Source organism: Equus quagga, chromosome 9, assembly GCF_021613505.1.
Source record: "Equus quagga isolate Etosha38 chromosome 9, UCLA_HA_Equagga_1.0, whole genome shotgun sequence".
Taxonomy (NCBI): Eukaryota; Metazoa; Chordata; class Mammalia; order Perissodactyla; family Equidae; genus Equus; species Equus quagga.
Window position 1 is genome coordinate 40,368,129 of NC_060275.1, and position 15,415 is coordinate 40,383,543.

At 34.5% G+C, this 15,415-nt stretch overlaps 1 protein-coding gene across 1 annotated transcript in view; it reads left to right on the top strand.

Annotated features, from left to right (window-relative positions):
• Positions 1-15,415, top strand: part of CCDC178 (coiled-coil domain containing 178) — a 361,283-nt gene that overhangs the window by 318,726 nt on the left and 27,142 nt on the right. The window contains exon 19 of the mRNA XM_046671168.1: positions 11,697-11,831. Within this exon, the coding sequence (XP_046527124.1) occupies positions 11,697-11,831 (135 nt within the window). The remainder of the gene's footprint in view (positions 1-11,696; positions 11,832-15,415) is intronic.

The window sequence follows — 15,415 nt, forward strand, 5'->3', positions numbered from 1 at the left end:
AATTTGAAATAAACCAGTGAGCTCTATAATTAACCATTTTTGATATAATGATTTTATTGTGAATTAATTTTAGGTAAATGTGATTTTTAAAGCATATTTTTGATTCATTTGCATTGAAACAAGGGGATCCCAGAATATTGTAAAGATATACTGTGGGTAATCATCAAAGAAAATTGCTAAACCACAGCTCATAAATGAACACCAAAAGAGCCAGCTTAGGGCATTCATTTGGCCACACTTTAAAACCAAGGGATTTAATTAACTCTTGGGCCAATGATTGACAAGTAGGCAAGGAAGTGGACATCTTAAGAATATGTTCATCTCTGAAACATAGTGGCAGCATAACCTTCTGTTTTTAGATTTCATGTAATTTCATTTTCAACTGTTTTTTGAAACAATTATTCATTTGAGCAATATTAGACTGTTTCCTTGTGAGGATATTTCTATTACAGAATTTTTTTATTTGTTTGATTCCCGACTAAATATCTTTTTTTAATTCACAGAGAATAACAAATTTAGAATTAAGAATATATTTTCATTCATTTCTTTCTTTTTGGACCATTCATGGGATTTGTGTGTAAAATTTAGTAATTTAAGTGAACAAAATATCTATACTCTTATCTTTAAATTTTTTTAGTCAAATATCCATCAGAATTCAGTAATTTTATTCCAGACCCAGATATCTACGAAACTAAGAAGTCTGTGCATTTTGCAGCTTATTACTACTATTAAATATGTAAAAATGTTAGATTAATTACTATATGTTGTATGTCATAGTATGTTTTATAATTGTAAAGTTTACAAAAGAAATATGTTTGCATATTTGTATAAAGTGATGGTCTTGATCTTTAATTATTCGCTACAAGAATTAGTAATGTCTGTTATGGATCAGCTTTCTTTCTCTCTTGCCATCAGAGTTTTTATATATGAGCAGAGGTCAAAACACAGAATTTTAAAATGTCTTATTCTTCATATAATTAGAAAATAGAGTAGCTCTTTATTGATTTCCTTAAGGTCGAGCTCTACATTTGGGATTGCGTGTGAGTTCTATTTTTTTAAGTATACCTAAGCAATTGACAAAAGAGATTTCCAGAAATGAGCGATGTGATCTTTAACACCAGTCTGTGGAACGGATTTGATGATAAAGAAATATCTCATTACTTTTGAGATTTGTATATTGTACATGTGTAGCTTGGTAACTGAGTACTATAAAAAGATCGGTATTAACTGGATTTTGTATATCTGTCATTCCTGCAGTGCCAAAAATCTGTGGAGTAGTTTGTAATTGCCATTGTTTGGGTTATTAGAATAAACAGAACTGATAAGGCTTATGCTATTTGCCTCGCGAGCTGCACTTCAGATCACTCTGGTGAATTAAAATTGCATGCACATATCTTTGCTTATCAGTTTTATTTATCTGTCAGAAGTAGAGAAAGCAGTGTGCTTTCATTATGTGAGACCTTATAATAAGCAGGTCAGAAATTATAATTGTTATTTTAATATTCTGGTGCAAATGAATGACTGTATGTGTGTTTATCTATCTATATTCATCTAAAATATACCCCTATAGGAAAATACTGTTGTTTTTTTCCATATGGTCTTTATCATATTTTGACAAAGCTTTAAATATGATTTTAATTGGATTACCTAAGGTACAAATGCAAATCTGCAGAATACAGCATGTTTTTTCTCTCCTTTGTCAAAAACGCATAATTTTTTTCTTAGAGTTACTTCTACAGTTGGACTATTTTGACTATGTTTATCGATAGGAAATACAAGCAGATTATCTGAAATGCTTTAATTTTCTCCCAAAGTAAAAATTCTTCATTATATTTCTACCCTTAGACTGCAGGCTTCTCACCTATGAAATTCTAAGCTCTCTAGCAGTCACATCACATGAACTTTCAAATTTTCAGTTATCTGTGAATACCATGCATACACAGGTACCTCCTTCAGAAATCCTGTATCCTCCAACAATTGTCACCATCACATGCCCACTTGCAATTCCCACCTCAGAGTACTGGGAAGTGATTTTTACCTCCAGAATTTGGAACGTCCCGCACCTCTCGCATTTGCCCTACATGTTGTATCAATGAGGGTTGTTTATTGCAGTGACTCTGTTAACTTCTGTTTGAATGTTGTAGCTAATGGATTTTTCATGTTGTGTGAAGAGAAATTCTGTTGTCTTAAACTACCATCCAGGTTTTATAAAAATGTTTTTCCTCCAAAAAACTATAAATGAGGTATTGTTAAAAAATATGTCTCATATAGTCAAATCTACAGCAGTTGAACAGTTTCATTAGTCCATTGATGAATAAATCATTATTCATAGACAAAGAACTTTGAGTGCTGCCCATGAACTGTCACTCCTGCCTGTTAGCATTACCTTTGTATTTTAATGGACTTCTGTGTTTTCAGTATCGACTGGTCTTTGTTTTCTGGCAAAACAATTTATAGTTCATTTTCAGATAACTATACATATGGCATTTGTATTTTAATTAAAAAGACTGTTGTTATGTCTGCTTCTTATAAGCAGGAATTCATTATAAGGACACTTCTCATTTCCTTGAAATGTTCCCTTCCCTTTTTTCCAGGGTTCTTAAATTGCAAAAACCAGTTAAATTATGTGCTTTGGGGAGTTAATTTTGGGCACCATATGTCTCTAAAAATGATTTAATTTTATCTAACGCATGTTTGCAATGATATTTATGTCTGTAATGTACAGAGAAAATTTAAGGAATTTTTTTAAAGAAAAAACACACTAGTCTACTATTGTTTCAGCACAGTAACATCCAATGTGCGTATAAACTTAACAAAAAATTCTGTTTATTTAGATTAGTGTTTTTAATATCTGAGCTCTATTGTTGCCTTTTGAAAGTTAGTAAAGCATCTTTATGACACCAACATGACTGATATAAAAATGTTACTGCCATTACTCTTATTAGGGATCTGATCTTATGATTTGAGAATGTTAGAAATTTAAATCACAAAAAAGAATTAATTGTAGTCTAAGGACAAATTTGAGGGAATTATGAACAACTTTCTCCAAAACTCTACTAATCAGTTCACATATCTGTATGCTCTTTCAAACGGATGGACTGCCAATCCTCCCCTAATGCTAGCAAATTCAAATTCTCATGAAAATACATTACACATGTCTATCTTCAATTTAGTATGAAATAAATTATAAAGTTACTACTCAACAATTAAATTAATTATGTGAGCAGAGTGGAAGGAAATATCAAAAATTTTAGACAATTTATGAAACCGCTGGAAGTAGTTCTTTCCTTATTGAGGTAAACTCTTTTAATACTTTGGATAGTTCTTTTATCAAAGGTAAGATCACACTTAGTGAATACATAACAATCTTGCTGTACAAAAAAGCCATTTTTATATTTTAGCAGAGGCTCAAGGGTGATAGGATATCTTTTTAAACCAGATTATAATAAATTCTCTAAAAGAAAATAATTCTGACCCAGAGGCCAGCCCTGTGGCCAAGTGGTTGGGTTCACACATTCTGCTTCAGCGGCCTAGGGTTTCACTGGTTCAGATCCTGGGTACCGACCTACACACCGCTCATCAAGCCATGCTGTGGCAGCATCCCACATATAAGAACTAGAATGACTTACAACTGGGATACACAACTATGTCCTGGGGCTTTGGGGAGGAAAAAAGAAAAAGAGGAAGATTGAAAACAGATGTTAGCTCAGAGCCAATCTTCGTCACCAAAAAGCATACCTTAAAAATAATAATAATAATAATAATAATAATAATTCTGAGGCACAAAATGTGGAGGATTCCTTTCTTGCAGAGATGTCAGCTTAACCTAGAGTTGTTTTTTTTTAATAAAACAGCTAAACATACAGTAAGTTACAGAGTTATGTGTAAGCTATAATGAAGTAAATAAGTTTCATGATAAATTTCTATGTACCTTTACCAGCTTGGTAAATCTTGGCATGTGCCATATTTGCTTTGGATGTTTAAACAAGCATAGATACACTCAAAAACCTCTGTCTCTCTATTCCTAATATTATTTCCCTCCTCATTTTTTGGAGTTAACCACAAGCCTTCTTTTAGTGTTTATCATTCCATCTGTGTTTTTAATACTACTTTAAGGTAGAAATTCACTTAAAATATAAAAATAAATGAAAATTAGTTTTCATTTTTATTTATATAAAATATGTTATACCATACATACTTATATGTTATATGCAAATACTGTATGTAAACATATTATACTATGCATATCACTTACAATATTAGTGTATTTATTTTAAATGCTAGTGTTTAAGGTATGAACATACCACAATGTGTTTTTCATTACTCAGGTGTAGACTATTAGATTGTTTGCAAATTTTCATTATTGCAAGCAATGCCGTAAGTGAGTATTATTTCATATGTTTCCTGGAGAACATATTATGATAGTTTTTTGAGAGCAGTATCGCTCGGACTTCAGCATGCATGAGATCACCTGGAGGTCTTAAAACACCAGTTGCCGGGCCCCAGAATTTCTGATTCAGTAGGTCTGAATGACTATATTTCTATCAACTTCTGATCCTTGGTGGTACTGACCCTGGGTGGTACTGATCCTGCTGGTCTTGAGAACTGCTGGTCTAGAATACGTGGATTTAAGTATAACTGCTGGACCAAAGGGAAACTACATCATCAACTTCAATACAAAATGCCAATTACTCTCCAAAATCTCTGTGTCAAATTATACACAAATTTGAACAGTGTATGAGAGTTCAGTTTTTTCCATATCTTTACCAACAATTGGTATGGGTAGTTTTTTAAAATAACTGCCAATTGGATGAGTGTGAAGCATATTTTCTGCTATTGAGGTTGAACACGTTTTCAAATGTTTAAAGACCAAATAGCTTTCCTTTTCTGTGAATCGCGTTTTTGTTTCATTTGCCCATTTTTCTGGCATATTGCTTGTATTGTTTCCTTATTGGGTTACAGGGGCCCTTTCTGTTGAAGAAATTAATCCTTGTCAGCTACAAGTGTTGTTAATATCTTCTCTAAACCTGTGGTTTATTTTGTTTAATTTTTTTAATTTTAATCTGATTAAATTTGCCAATTCTTTCTGTTAGAATTTTATTTTAATATTTTATTTTAAAATTCTTCCCTTGCTAAAGGTCATAAAGTTGCTCTGTCATATTTTCTTCCAAAGATTTTAAAGTTTAGCTTTTCTCATTTTAATCCACCTTGCTTTTATTTTAGTGGATGTTGTAAGTTTAGATCCCTGGATGGGGAAAACCAATTTTGCCATCCTTTCCCCAATGGTTTGAATGCTATCTCTCTCATATTTCAAATTTCTGTATTTCATATGAATGCTTGTGTTGTTTAGCTCTCTTTTCTGATCAAATTTGGTTTATCCATTCCAATGCTGATATTACTCTATCTTAGCTCCTACAGCTTTAAGGCAAGTGTTGTATATTGCATGTCAAATTCTTCGAGCTTATTCTCCTGTTTCACAACTGTCTTAGCTATTCCCAGTCCTTTGTTCTTCCATATGAATTTTAGATCAAGATCATGAAACCTGATGAGACTGTAGACTACTTTGGAAAAAACTGACATGTCTGTGACACTCTTTTTCCCATTTGTCAACACATTATATCTCCCCATTTATTCAGCCCTTACTTTCCATTTTTCAAAAATGTTTTTTAACTTTCTCTATAAAATCCTGCATATTCCTTAATAGATTGAAACCTAGGTACCTTATATTTTATGTTGTGATTATGCATGGAATTTTTAAAGTTACAGTTCAAAATTGATTATTACTGCTTCTTTAAATGTTATTGATTTTTTGCAGTGCTGACCTTGTAGGCAAAAAAATTCCTGAACTCTCATTACCTCCTATTGTTGGTTTGTAGAGCCTCTTTTTTTTTTAATTGAGGCAATTTTATTATTTTTTTGGTGAGGAAGATTGGCCCTGAGCTAATATCTGCTGCCAATCTTTGTCCTTCTTCTGTTTCTGCCCAAAGCCCCAGCACATAGTTGGATACCCTAGTTGCAGGTCATTCTAGTTCTTCTATGTGGGATGCCACCACAGCATGGCTTGATGAGTGATGCATTGGTCTGTGCCCAGGATCCAAACCGTCGAACCCTGGGCCACTGAAGCAGAGTGCACCAATTTAACCACTTGGCCACAGCGCCAGCCCCTGAAGAGCCTCTTGAATTTTCTATCTAGACATTTTTCCTAACTCTTATACCAATCTTTTTTCTTTTGTTTTCTTATTGCTTTGGCCAGTAGGTGCAGTAAAATTTTGAATAGAAGTGTTGATTCCTGATACCCTTACTTTATTTTTCCTGACGTTCATGAGAATGTTCATAAAGTTTTTCTATTTAGTAAAATATTTGTTGGAAGTATATTTTTAGTAAAATATTATTTGCTTCATGCCCTTTATCAACTTAAAATAATTTTCTTCGGTTCCTATTCCTAGATTGCCAAGATAACTTTTTCATTATTGATGGTTTTTGTTCGGTGTTGATTCACATTCTTCTTAAGTGGATGATTATTTTTTCTTTGACATATTGATGTATTACATGAAAATATTTGTTGAATAATTAACCATTTTTAGATTTCTGGAACTATTAAATTATAGTTCCTTGGCACTATCTTCAATTAAAATAATAAGCTCCTAGATGGTACAAACTATATTGCATCAATCAATACATATTTATTAATCACCCTCTTATTACTAATAAATCATTTTCAGTTTCAGTCTTAAACTCAACAGTGACTTAGGAGAGCACTTTACTTTCCAGTGAGAAGATATGGGTAGTAAATTATTTCCTTGCTAGGCAAAGAGAGGAAGACAGTTAAGAACCTATTGTTAACTATTGCTGCATAACAAGTTGTCCCAAAATTTCTCAACTTAAACCAAGAAATATTTATTGTCTCCCAAAGTTTATGAGAATCAAGAATCAAGAATCAAGAGCTGCTTAGCTAGGTAATTTTGGCGCAGGGTCTCGCACAAGGTTATGATCCAGCTGTTGGCGGGGGAGGCAGTCACCTGAAGAGGCTGGAGAATCTGCTTCCAAGATCATGGACACGGCTGTTGGCAGAAAAATCTTCAGTTCCTCGCCATGTGGGTCTTTCCACAGAGCTGTTCCCACAACATGGGAGCTGGCTTCTCCCAGATCACATGATCTGAGAGAATTATAGAGAAAGAAAACTCAGCACAGAAGCCATAGGTGTGTGTGTGTATGTGTGCTTCTTGGAAGTGGCATACTATCACTTCTGCCATATTCTGTTCTTTATGAGAAAGTCACTAAGTCCAGCCCACACTCAAGGGGAGAGGAATTCTGCTTCACTTCTTAAAGGGAAGATTAGCAAATAACTTGAGGGCCTGTTTTTAAAGTCACTCATATGAACACATTTTTTTTCCTCTGACAAGTAGCAAATATGCTTCAACTCTGTTTTACCCCATTCTTCCATGCTGTGCCCCAATTATCTCCTTTGAGCTAGGCATAGTAAGGCTTTACTTTATTCTTGTGTCCTCTATAATGTAAACCAGACAATTGAATGCTCCAACCTGGCCCTAGAAAATACCTGAAAAGTTGATGCTTTGAAATTTCTAATTTTAATGTTGAGAACACGGGAATGGTGTAAGGTGATATTTTGGTATGAATTTGATTATACCTAGCCCTAATGTTTCAGGAACTTGGAATATCAAATGGTGTTATTTTGTTCTTAGCATATTATAATGTTTTACATGTGTAACAGCAAGAAAATAATATAAATCTAAACCCACATAATTAGAGGTTTTGTGTGTTGTAATATATGTATTATAACATTTAGTATTAAGGCAGGTTTATGTGATATGTAGAAGTCAGCAATTATCATGAATTTATATAGGCAATCAAAATAACTTGGATTAATTAGGCCTGGCCCCATGGCATAGTGGTTAAGTTGGCGTGTTCTGCTTCAGTGGCCCAGGGTTTGCGAGTTCTGACCCTGGGCACAGACCTACACATCACTCATCAAGCTATGCTGTGGAGGTGTCCCACATACAAAATAGAGGAATATTGGCACAGATGTTAGCTCAGGGACAATCTTCCTCAAGCAAAAAAGAGGAAGAACAGTAATAGACGTTAGCTCAGGGCCAATATTCCTCAACAACAACAAAATAATAATAACTTAGATTAAAACAGAATCCATATAATTTAGTATATTAAAATAGGAAAATGGAGAATCTTTTATTCTTGAAAGTGACAACATTAACTTACTATTTCACTGTCAAGGAGTGGCAAGCTTTAAAATATTAATAAATATCATAGAAACCCAGGCAAATTTAATCAGAAGATATTTTTACCAAATGTATAAATGTATATTGTGCAATGCTCACAAATGTACATTGTAGACAATGCTCATGTTGATGTAGGATCACCAACTCTCTATATCTTACTACGCCATGTCAAAATGGACATTGACCGATTTTTCTCTTCATGAATAGGTACATAGTGATCATTATCTCAAAAGAAGAATCAATGAATTCTGTCTTTGGCCTCCATTCAGCAGGGAACTCACAAAGCAAGTACTAAAGCCGAGTTTACTAAGTCTACTACAAATTCAAACTGATGGGAAACCGTTGTCAGAAAACTCTTCCATTCTTTCTGGCCATTTCAAATGGGTCTGAGCACACACCAGCTGCTTTCTGATTCAGCTTTCCTGATACAGTTGAATATCCTTACTTCCTTTTCGTATCCAAAATGACGGCCATGGAGCTGAGGATCCTTTTCCAAAAGGACTCTTTTCCTGTGCTTATATGCTCCTCCTTAGTTTTCTATGAGAATATATCCATTCTCTTCCAAAGTCCTTGCAATATTTATTTGGGGCTAAGCAGCAGTCCAGCTCATCTGTCAATGTCTCTAAATTCCAATCTTACTTCTAAGTCCATGACAAGTTCTCGAAGTGCCCTTGCTATCATCCACCCAGTGTGTTTGTGTCTCTCACTGTCCTCTTTCGTTTCTCTACCACTTCCTCCCTCATCCCACCTCACCTTTCTTAAAATCTGAATGAGAACACAGGAATGTGACATTTCAGGAATAAATGATTACATTTCAGGAAATGCAATCATTGGCATGTTTCATTCCAGAAATACTGGGCTAATTGAGGTTAGAGAGATCAAAAAACATTCCAGTTCCTTTGGTTTTCCAACCTAAACTTTGCATCCACCTGAAGGACTTTTCCGCTTACAATTCTCCCTCTCTCTTTAATTTTTCCTTTACATATTTTCGCGGCTTTTCCATTTACTTGGTTTATTTTTCTCTTCTACCACTAATTAGTAACTTCCTGAAAGTCTTACTCATTTCTTCACTTTTGCCACTAAAATTTCACCAGTTCACCTTATTCAGTTAATTTTAATAAATATTTACTGAATGATCACTGTCTGCTGACATCTTACATCTTAATTGGGCTTTTATCGTAAACATTTTCTAAAATACTTGTCATCATGGCCAGCTCTTAGATTAAATCAAGTCTTCTTCCCAGTGTCTTAAATATTTTCCCCTATATATTATTATTGATCATTTTATTGTCTTTAATGTGCATATGTGTGTGTGTATATATATATATATATATATGTGACTTTTATTGAATGCTGATTCTTCTCTCTTTAAGAATTCCTTCAGTTTTTCCATTTCCTGGTTCTTCTTTTTCCAAAGGACTATTAGCTATAGATTTCCCAAAAAAGCTAATTTTTCAGATATTGCTCTTTCTTAGTTGTTATTTAAGGACTTTCTCTAGTGAAGTAGATTCAGTTAACACTTGTATATGGACTAATTTAGGGCCTTTGTGGCTACCTCAAGTTAGACTGCAGAAACGCGAATGAAACAGACTTCTTGTATATAGTTGCTTCTTGTCATTTAAGATATGGACGTGGGAAATACTACCATTCAGTTCGCCTTGGTTGAGGAGCTCCCACTTGTAAAACCTTCCACACATTGAAGAGCTCCTGCTTGTAAAAAAAATTACCTTCACTTTAATTCCTCTAAAATTCATGTTCCTCTTATTTGCCTTTTGTCATATTTGTGGATATCATAATAACAGTATAATATATAGACTAACGTGTCCTCATATCTTAATGAGTATATCAAGATACACCATACCCTCCCCCCACTGTCAGAGTTGACAGAAAAAATTATTTTAATATCATTTTAAAATTATTAAAATAGTGTATTTAAATATGTATTAAAACTTTTCCGGAAAAATTTAATACTGACAGATTTTCTGTACAAAAAGTGATGCTTGACTCAATAGTCTAAATTATTTGAAAGCCCATAAACTAATTCCAGGTAATGTATTTCAGCATTTACCAAACTGAAATATCTATAGTTTTCAAGATTATTTTTTTCTTCCTAAGTTAACCAATTAACCAAGAATAGAGGTTTAATTTTTCTGTGGACTTACATGAATACCTATGTGTTGCTTATTATAATTCATAATGAAGATGATGATAAACAATTCACATGCAACACCAGGGAGCTATTTTAAAAATTGCTACCTTCAAGTAAACTTTTTTATTGAAATATGCATACAGAAAAGTTCATAAGTGATGCATGCACTGTTTGATGAAGTTTTGCAAAGCATCTCTTGCATGTAAGCAGTACCCAGATCAATAAATGGAACACAAAATAGCCATATTCGTGACATGTTTTTATTCTGTCATGCAGAAATGTTTGATACAAAATCTTTGGTGATTATATTTCCATTCTGCAAAATAGGCTAAAAAGAAATCAACATAAACAATTACCCACATTACCAAAAATCAAAAGAGGTTTCAGGGATGGAACATATCATATGTAAATGTTTTTTTTAATGTGATTTTTACCATTAATTTTTATGAAGTTAATTTCTTTGAATATAATCTAATTATATCAATTCTGTATGGTATGGCTTTGCTAACTATTGACGGGAAAATGTACATTGTCTTGGTCAAACTTCTACGGTGTTTCTTTTGTTTGGTTTATATTAATGCCTCACAGAAGTCTTTTTTTCCGTACAGATTCAGTATTAAACATGTCCCTTCTAGTCGTCGCATCCACTGTACTTTAGTGCAGTAAGATCTTTCCATGTCACACAGTCAGAGGGAGGTAGATTAACAGGGAGTTCTAGCTGGAAATTTCTTCGATGTTATTGTTCTCCCTCAGCAGTTGATGGCTAAGTTAATTCTCTTTAGTTTTGTCACGCTCTAAAGCACACATTGCCAAGCAATGGTAAGCTTTATGAGGAGAAAAAGACGCAACGGTGTCCATCAAAGTCTTAAAGTTGCATTTTTAAACTTTGGCTTGACCTGATGTGCCATTCAAAAAAGCTTCAAAAGATTATTTTTTTCAAGAAAGGTTCAATATGTCCCGAGGCTATCGGTTTTGAGTTAAACTGGGTGAAGTAGAAATATTTTACTCATCAGCTTTGCAGTCACAGAGTTTGCCTCAGCTAGAACAAAACTGCTGAGGCATTTAGAGAAAATTAACCCCCCATCCTGGCGGCCAGATGTGACTGGTTTCTGACGAATGCACATGAGTGGGCTGAAAAATCAAGAGACTGTGAAATTCCTGTCAGGTCCGTACAGTGCAGAATGGGCTATTGACTGCTTTCTATATTTCCCTCCATCATTCTTCTCGAACACTGCCATTAATTTCCTCTCCTACTCTGACTTGTGTTTTTTCCCCCTCCCTCTTCCCTTTAGCTCTGTCAGCTGCAAAGAAGGATACACAAGGTGTGGCAGGAGCACTTCAAACTGGTGGTCCTCTACAGCCAGAGGAGGCTGGCCAAGTTCCAGACAGACTCTCAAGAGAGTATTCAGGAAATATTAGCTGTGCAGGTAGGTGATTGCAGGGAAGTGGGAAAGATCATTCTGATCTAGATTGAAAAGCAAATGATGGGTAGTGTGATGAAGCATTAAAACCATATCCCATCAGAGTTTTATAAATTTTTAACCTCTTTAATAAACTGGAATTGCATGAAGGATGAATTCAGTAAGTTAGCATATATACCATGCATACTTTGGGGGAAAAGGAAGATTGGACTTATTTCTCACAAACCTCACAACAGATTTTATAAATACATTTGGTATAAATATATATTTTCAGATCTTCAGGTTTTACAGATGACATTCAGCTGTTTAAAAAATGTTATCAACAGTTGCCTTGTGTTGCTTTTGTGTGAAATCTACTTCAGTGAAAATGACACTCTTATATTTATTTTATTTAACTGTTTTCTTTCCCCTTCCCTTTTCAAGAGGCCGGTCCTCCCAAGCAGATTTGGGGATGACTTTATTTGAAAAATAAGCAACATGGGGTTAGAATGTAGCTGTGGTTCCAGATGTATATGAAATTTTACACTTGTCTCTGTAAAAACTTTTAGTGGATCAATTGTCTTTATTGTAAGACTTTGATCTATTTTAGAAACCCATATTAACGATGCGAAGACTAGTATCTGAAAATTACTTAAATTTTTTCGAATTAATATTTTGCTAATTGAAATGTTTCAATATGTATAAAACATGACCTCCCAAAGGAAGACACACACCACCTTGTTCTATTAAAAAACAAAAAATACAAGTACCTGTTCTATAAAAGACAAAAAAAATGACATATGCTCTTTAAAGCCATAATTTTCATTAACTTGCAGCATAAAGCATGCATGCTGAACCTAAACAAACCAATCTTTTTCTAAATATTTTAAATACGTGTGCACTTCATGATGCATCACCACAATTAAAGAAAAGGATTTTGCAAAGCACTTCCAAAGTTATTTGAAATTTCATTTTTACTGGTTGCTATTTTTGCTATTTTGTTTTGAAGAGATATATATATCATGAGGTTATATATACATATATGTACATACATATGCCATATATAAAATATATGTACTTTATACATGTATATATACTTTATATATATACTTTGTATAAGAGTTCTATTGATAATGGGTTACAACAAAAATTTAAAATAGTAAGAGAAATTTAAGGTTTTTAAAAGGTAGAGGTTAAAATATGTAGGTTTAGGGGCCAGCCCAGTGGCATAGAAGTTAAGTTCGCATGCTCTGCTTTGGCGGCCCAAGGTTCACTGGTTCGGGTCCCAGGCACAGACCTATGTACTACTTGTCAAGCCATGTTGTGGCAGGTGTCCCACATATAAAAGGGAGGAAGACGGACACAGATGCTAGCTCAGGGCCAATCTTCCTTAGCAAAAAGAGGAGGATTGGTGGCAGATGTTAGCCCAGGGCTGGTCTTCCTCAAAAAAAAAAAAAAAAAACTGTAGGCTTAATAGAAATTCATATGCAAACTTGAGTATAAACTACAATCACAGTATTGTAGAAGTCAGAAGCATGTTTTTTTCCTTAAAAAGTCTGTTAACATATAGTACATTAAAATTATGGAGTGGCTATAACCTGTGATTCCCTTTTAAATATTCAAGGGTAGTCTGCATGTTCTGATTCTTGTCTTAGAAAAGTCCCATATTTCTGCCCAAATGTAAACATTCTTAAAAATCTCACAAATGCAAATCTTCATTGTGAATTAGGGTGTATTTTGAAATATTGAAAATGTCAGTAGAAACTATCTGAATACGGATAAAGTGAATTCTCAATCCATAACTTTCAATAATCCTTATTCTAACTTTTTATTAGAAATTCACCAATATGTTCTTTACTAAACTTGGTTTTAGATGACTTATTTTGATGGCTCTTACATAACCGTGGAAATGAAGGGCTAGAGATGACAGGACAGTATCAATGGGAAAACTCAACGACTCAGCATCCAGAGATACAGCAGCAAGGCTGGATTGTATGTGGGGAACTTGAGGAGCCTAACTTAGTGGATTCTTTTCTTATCTGCTGGAGATGCCTTCAATTTAGACTATTTCTATTTCTGCTTTTAGTAAAAGTGTGACAATATAATTTTCAGGATCTTGCCATAAAACTACAGAAATGTGCAATCTTCTAAAACAAAAATCAAGTCCTAAACCTTCAGCATGGTACACAATGACCTCCATGACTCAGCTCCTGCCAACCTTCCCAGCTGCATCTCTCTCCACGTTAGTTCCTTCAGTCTGTTTCAGCCACTCCAAAATTCCTACTAACCATGAAAGCTATTGAACTCCTTTCTCCTCTCCTGGGCTTATACTTTTCCCCCTTTTCTGCGATACTATTCCTTACCTTACCTGTTAAAGAACACTTGACTCAAATCAAACATCTCTACAGAATCCTTCCTGGTGCTTCCGCGACCTCCCTCTGACACCTGAATGGATTTCCATCTTCCCTGATCTCCTGCTGTACTCTATACATACCACCATATTGCCGTTGTACTTCCAGCAGCTCACTCTTCCTCTTTGTTGCTATGCTGTCCGTTTTAGAAGACTCTAGCTTTTTTGGAGCTTTACACTCTTAGTGAAATTAGTTCAATTCTTGCTCAGTTGTTTTCTAGGGTGTGCGGTAGCAAGGCTACTAAGGGAATCTTGAAGTATCCCATGCTATCTTGTTTTCACATATTATACGCAATTTTTAAAAAGGAAAACATGGCGGAGTGATTTACTATGTTTGCAGAGTGAGTCTGCAGGCGTCAGTCTCTACGGTTGGAGTCAATGTAGCTAAAAATTGCTCAAGAGACCAGACATATTGCTCTCTATTTTCATATGATTTAGTAGCATGTGCATATTGGGGAGTCTAATGTTTTATACTTTGAAGGTAGTGTTAAAATGATGCTGTAAGATATTAGTGAACTATTTGATGAGAAAATCATCTGATGAACATTTGGAAAAGTAAATTGTATATAACTAATAGTGAGTAAGAGCAACTCAAAATGAACGTTGATCAGAAAAATGAAACTTAATTCATCCTTGAGCTTGGAGCAATTCCTCGCAGGACCACCAAAAATCATAACTAGAAGATCTGCAGATGGTAGGAAACCAGGTGGGCCAGATAAGCTTTTGAATTACATGTTTAAGCAGGAACCAATAAGATGAACTATAACTGGAATGCAGAATTAGTACATTTGACATTGAAACCATTTATATAAAAAATAGAGAGAGAGATTTTAGCTGACCACAGTTTAATATGAGCCAAAGTGAGCTACTACAATCTTAGAACCAACGCCATGTTCCAGCTCTAGCAAGCACATAAGACTTCTTGACTCTGACAGTGTAGGGCATATTTTGTAGTTCTAACCTCCCATCTGAGCCCATGTAAAGTACTGTTATTTCATTTTCTCATCATTGTTTTTCTCTTTTTATTTATGTATTTTGAGGAATATTAGCCCTGAGCTAACATCTGTGCCCAACTTCCTCTATTTTATATATGAGATGCCTGCCACAGCATGGCTTGATAAGTAGTGCTTAGGTCCGCCCCTGGGATCTGAACCAAGGAACCCCGGGCCACTGAATCAGAGCAAGTGAACTTAACCCCTGT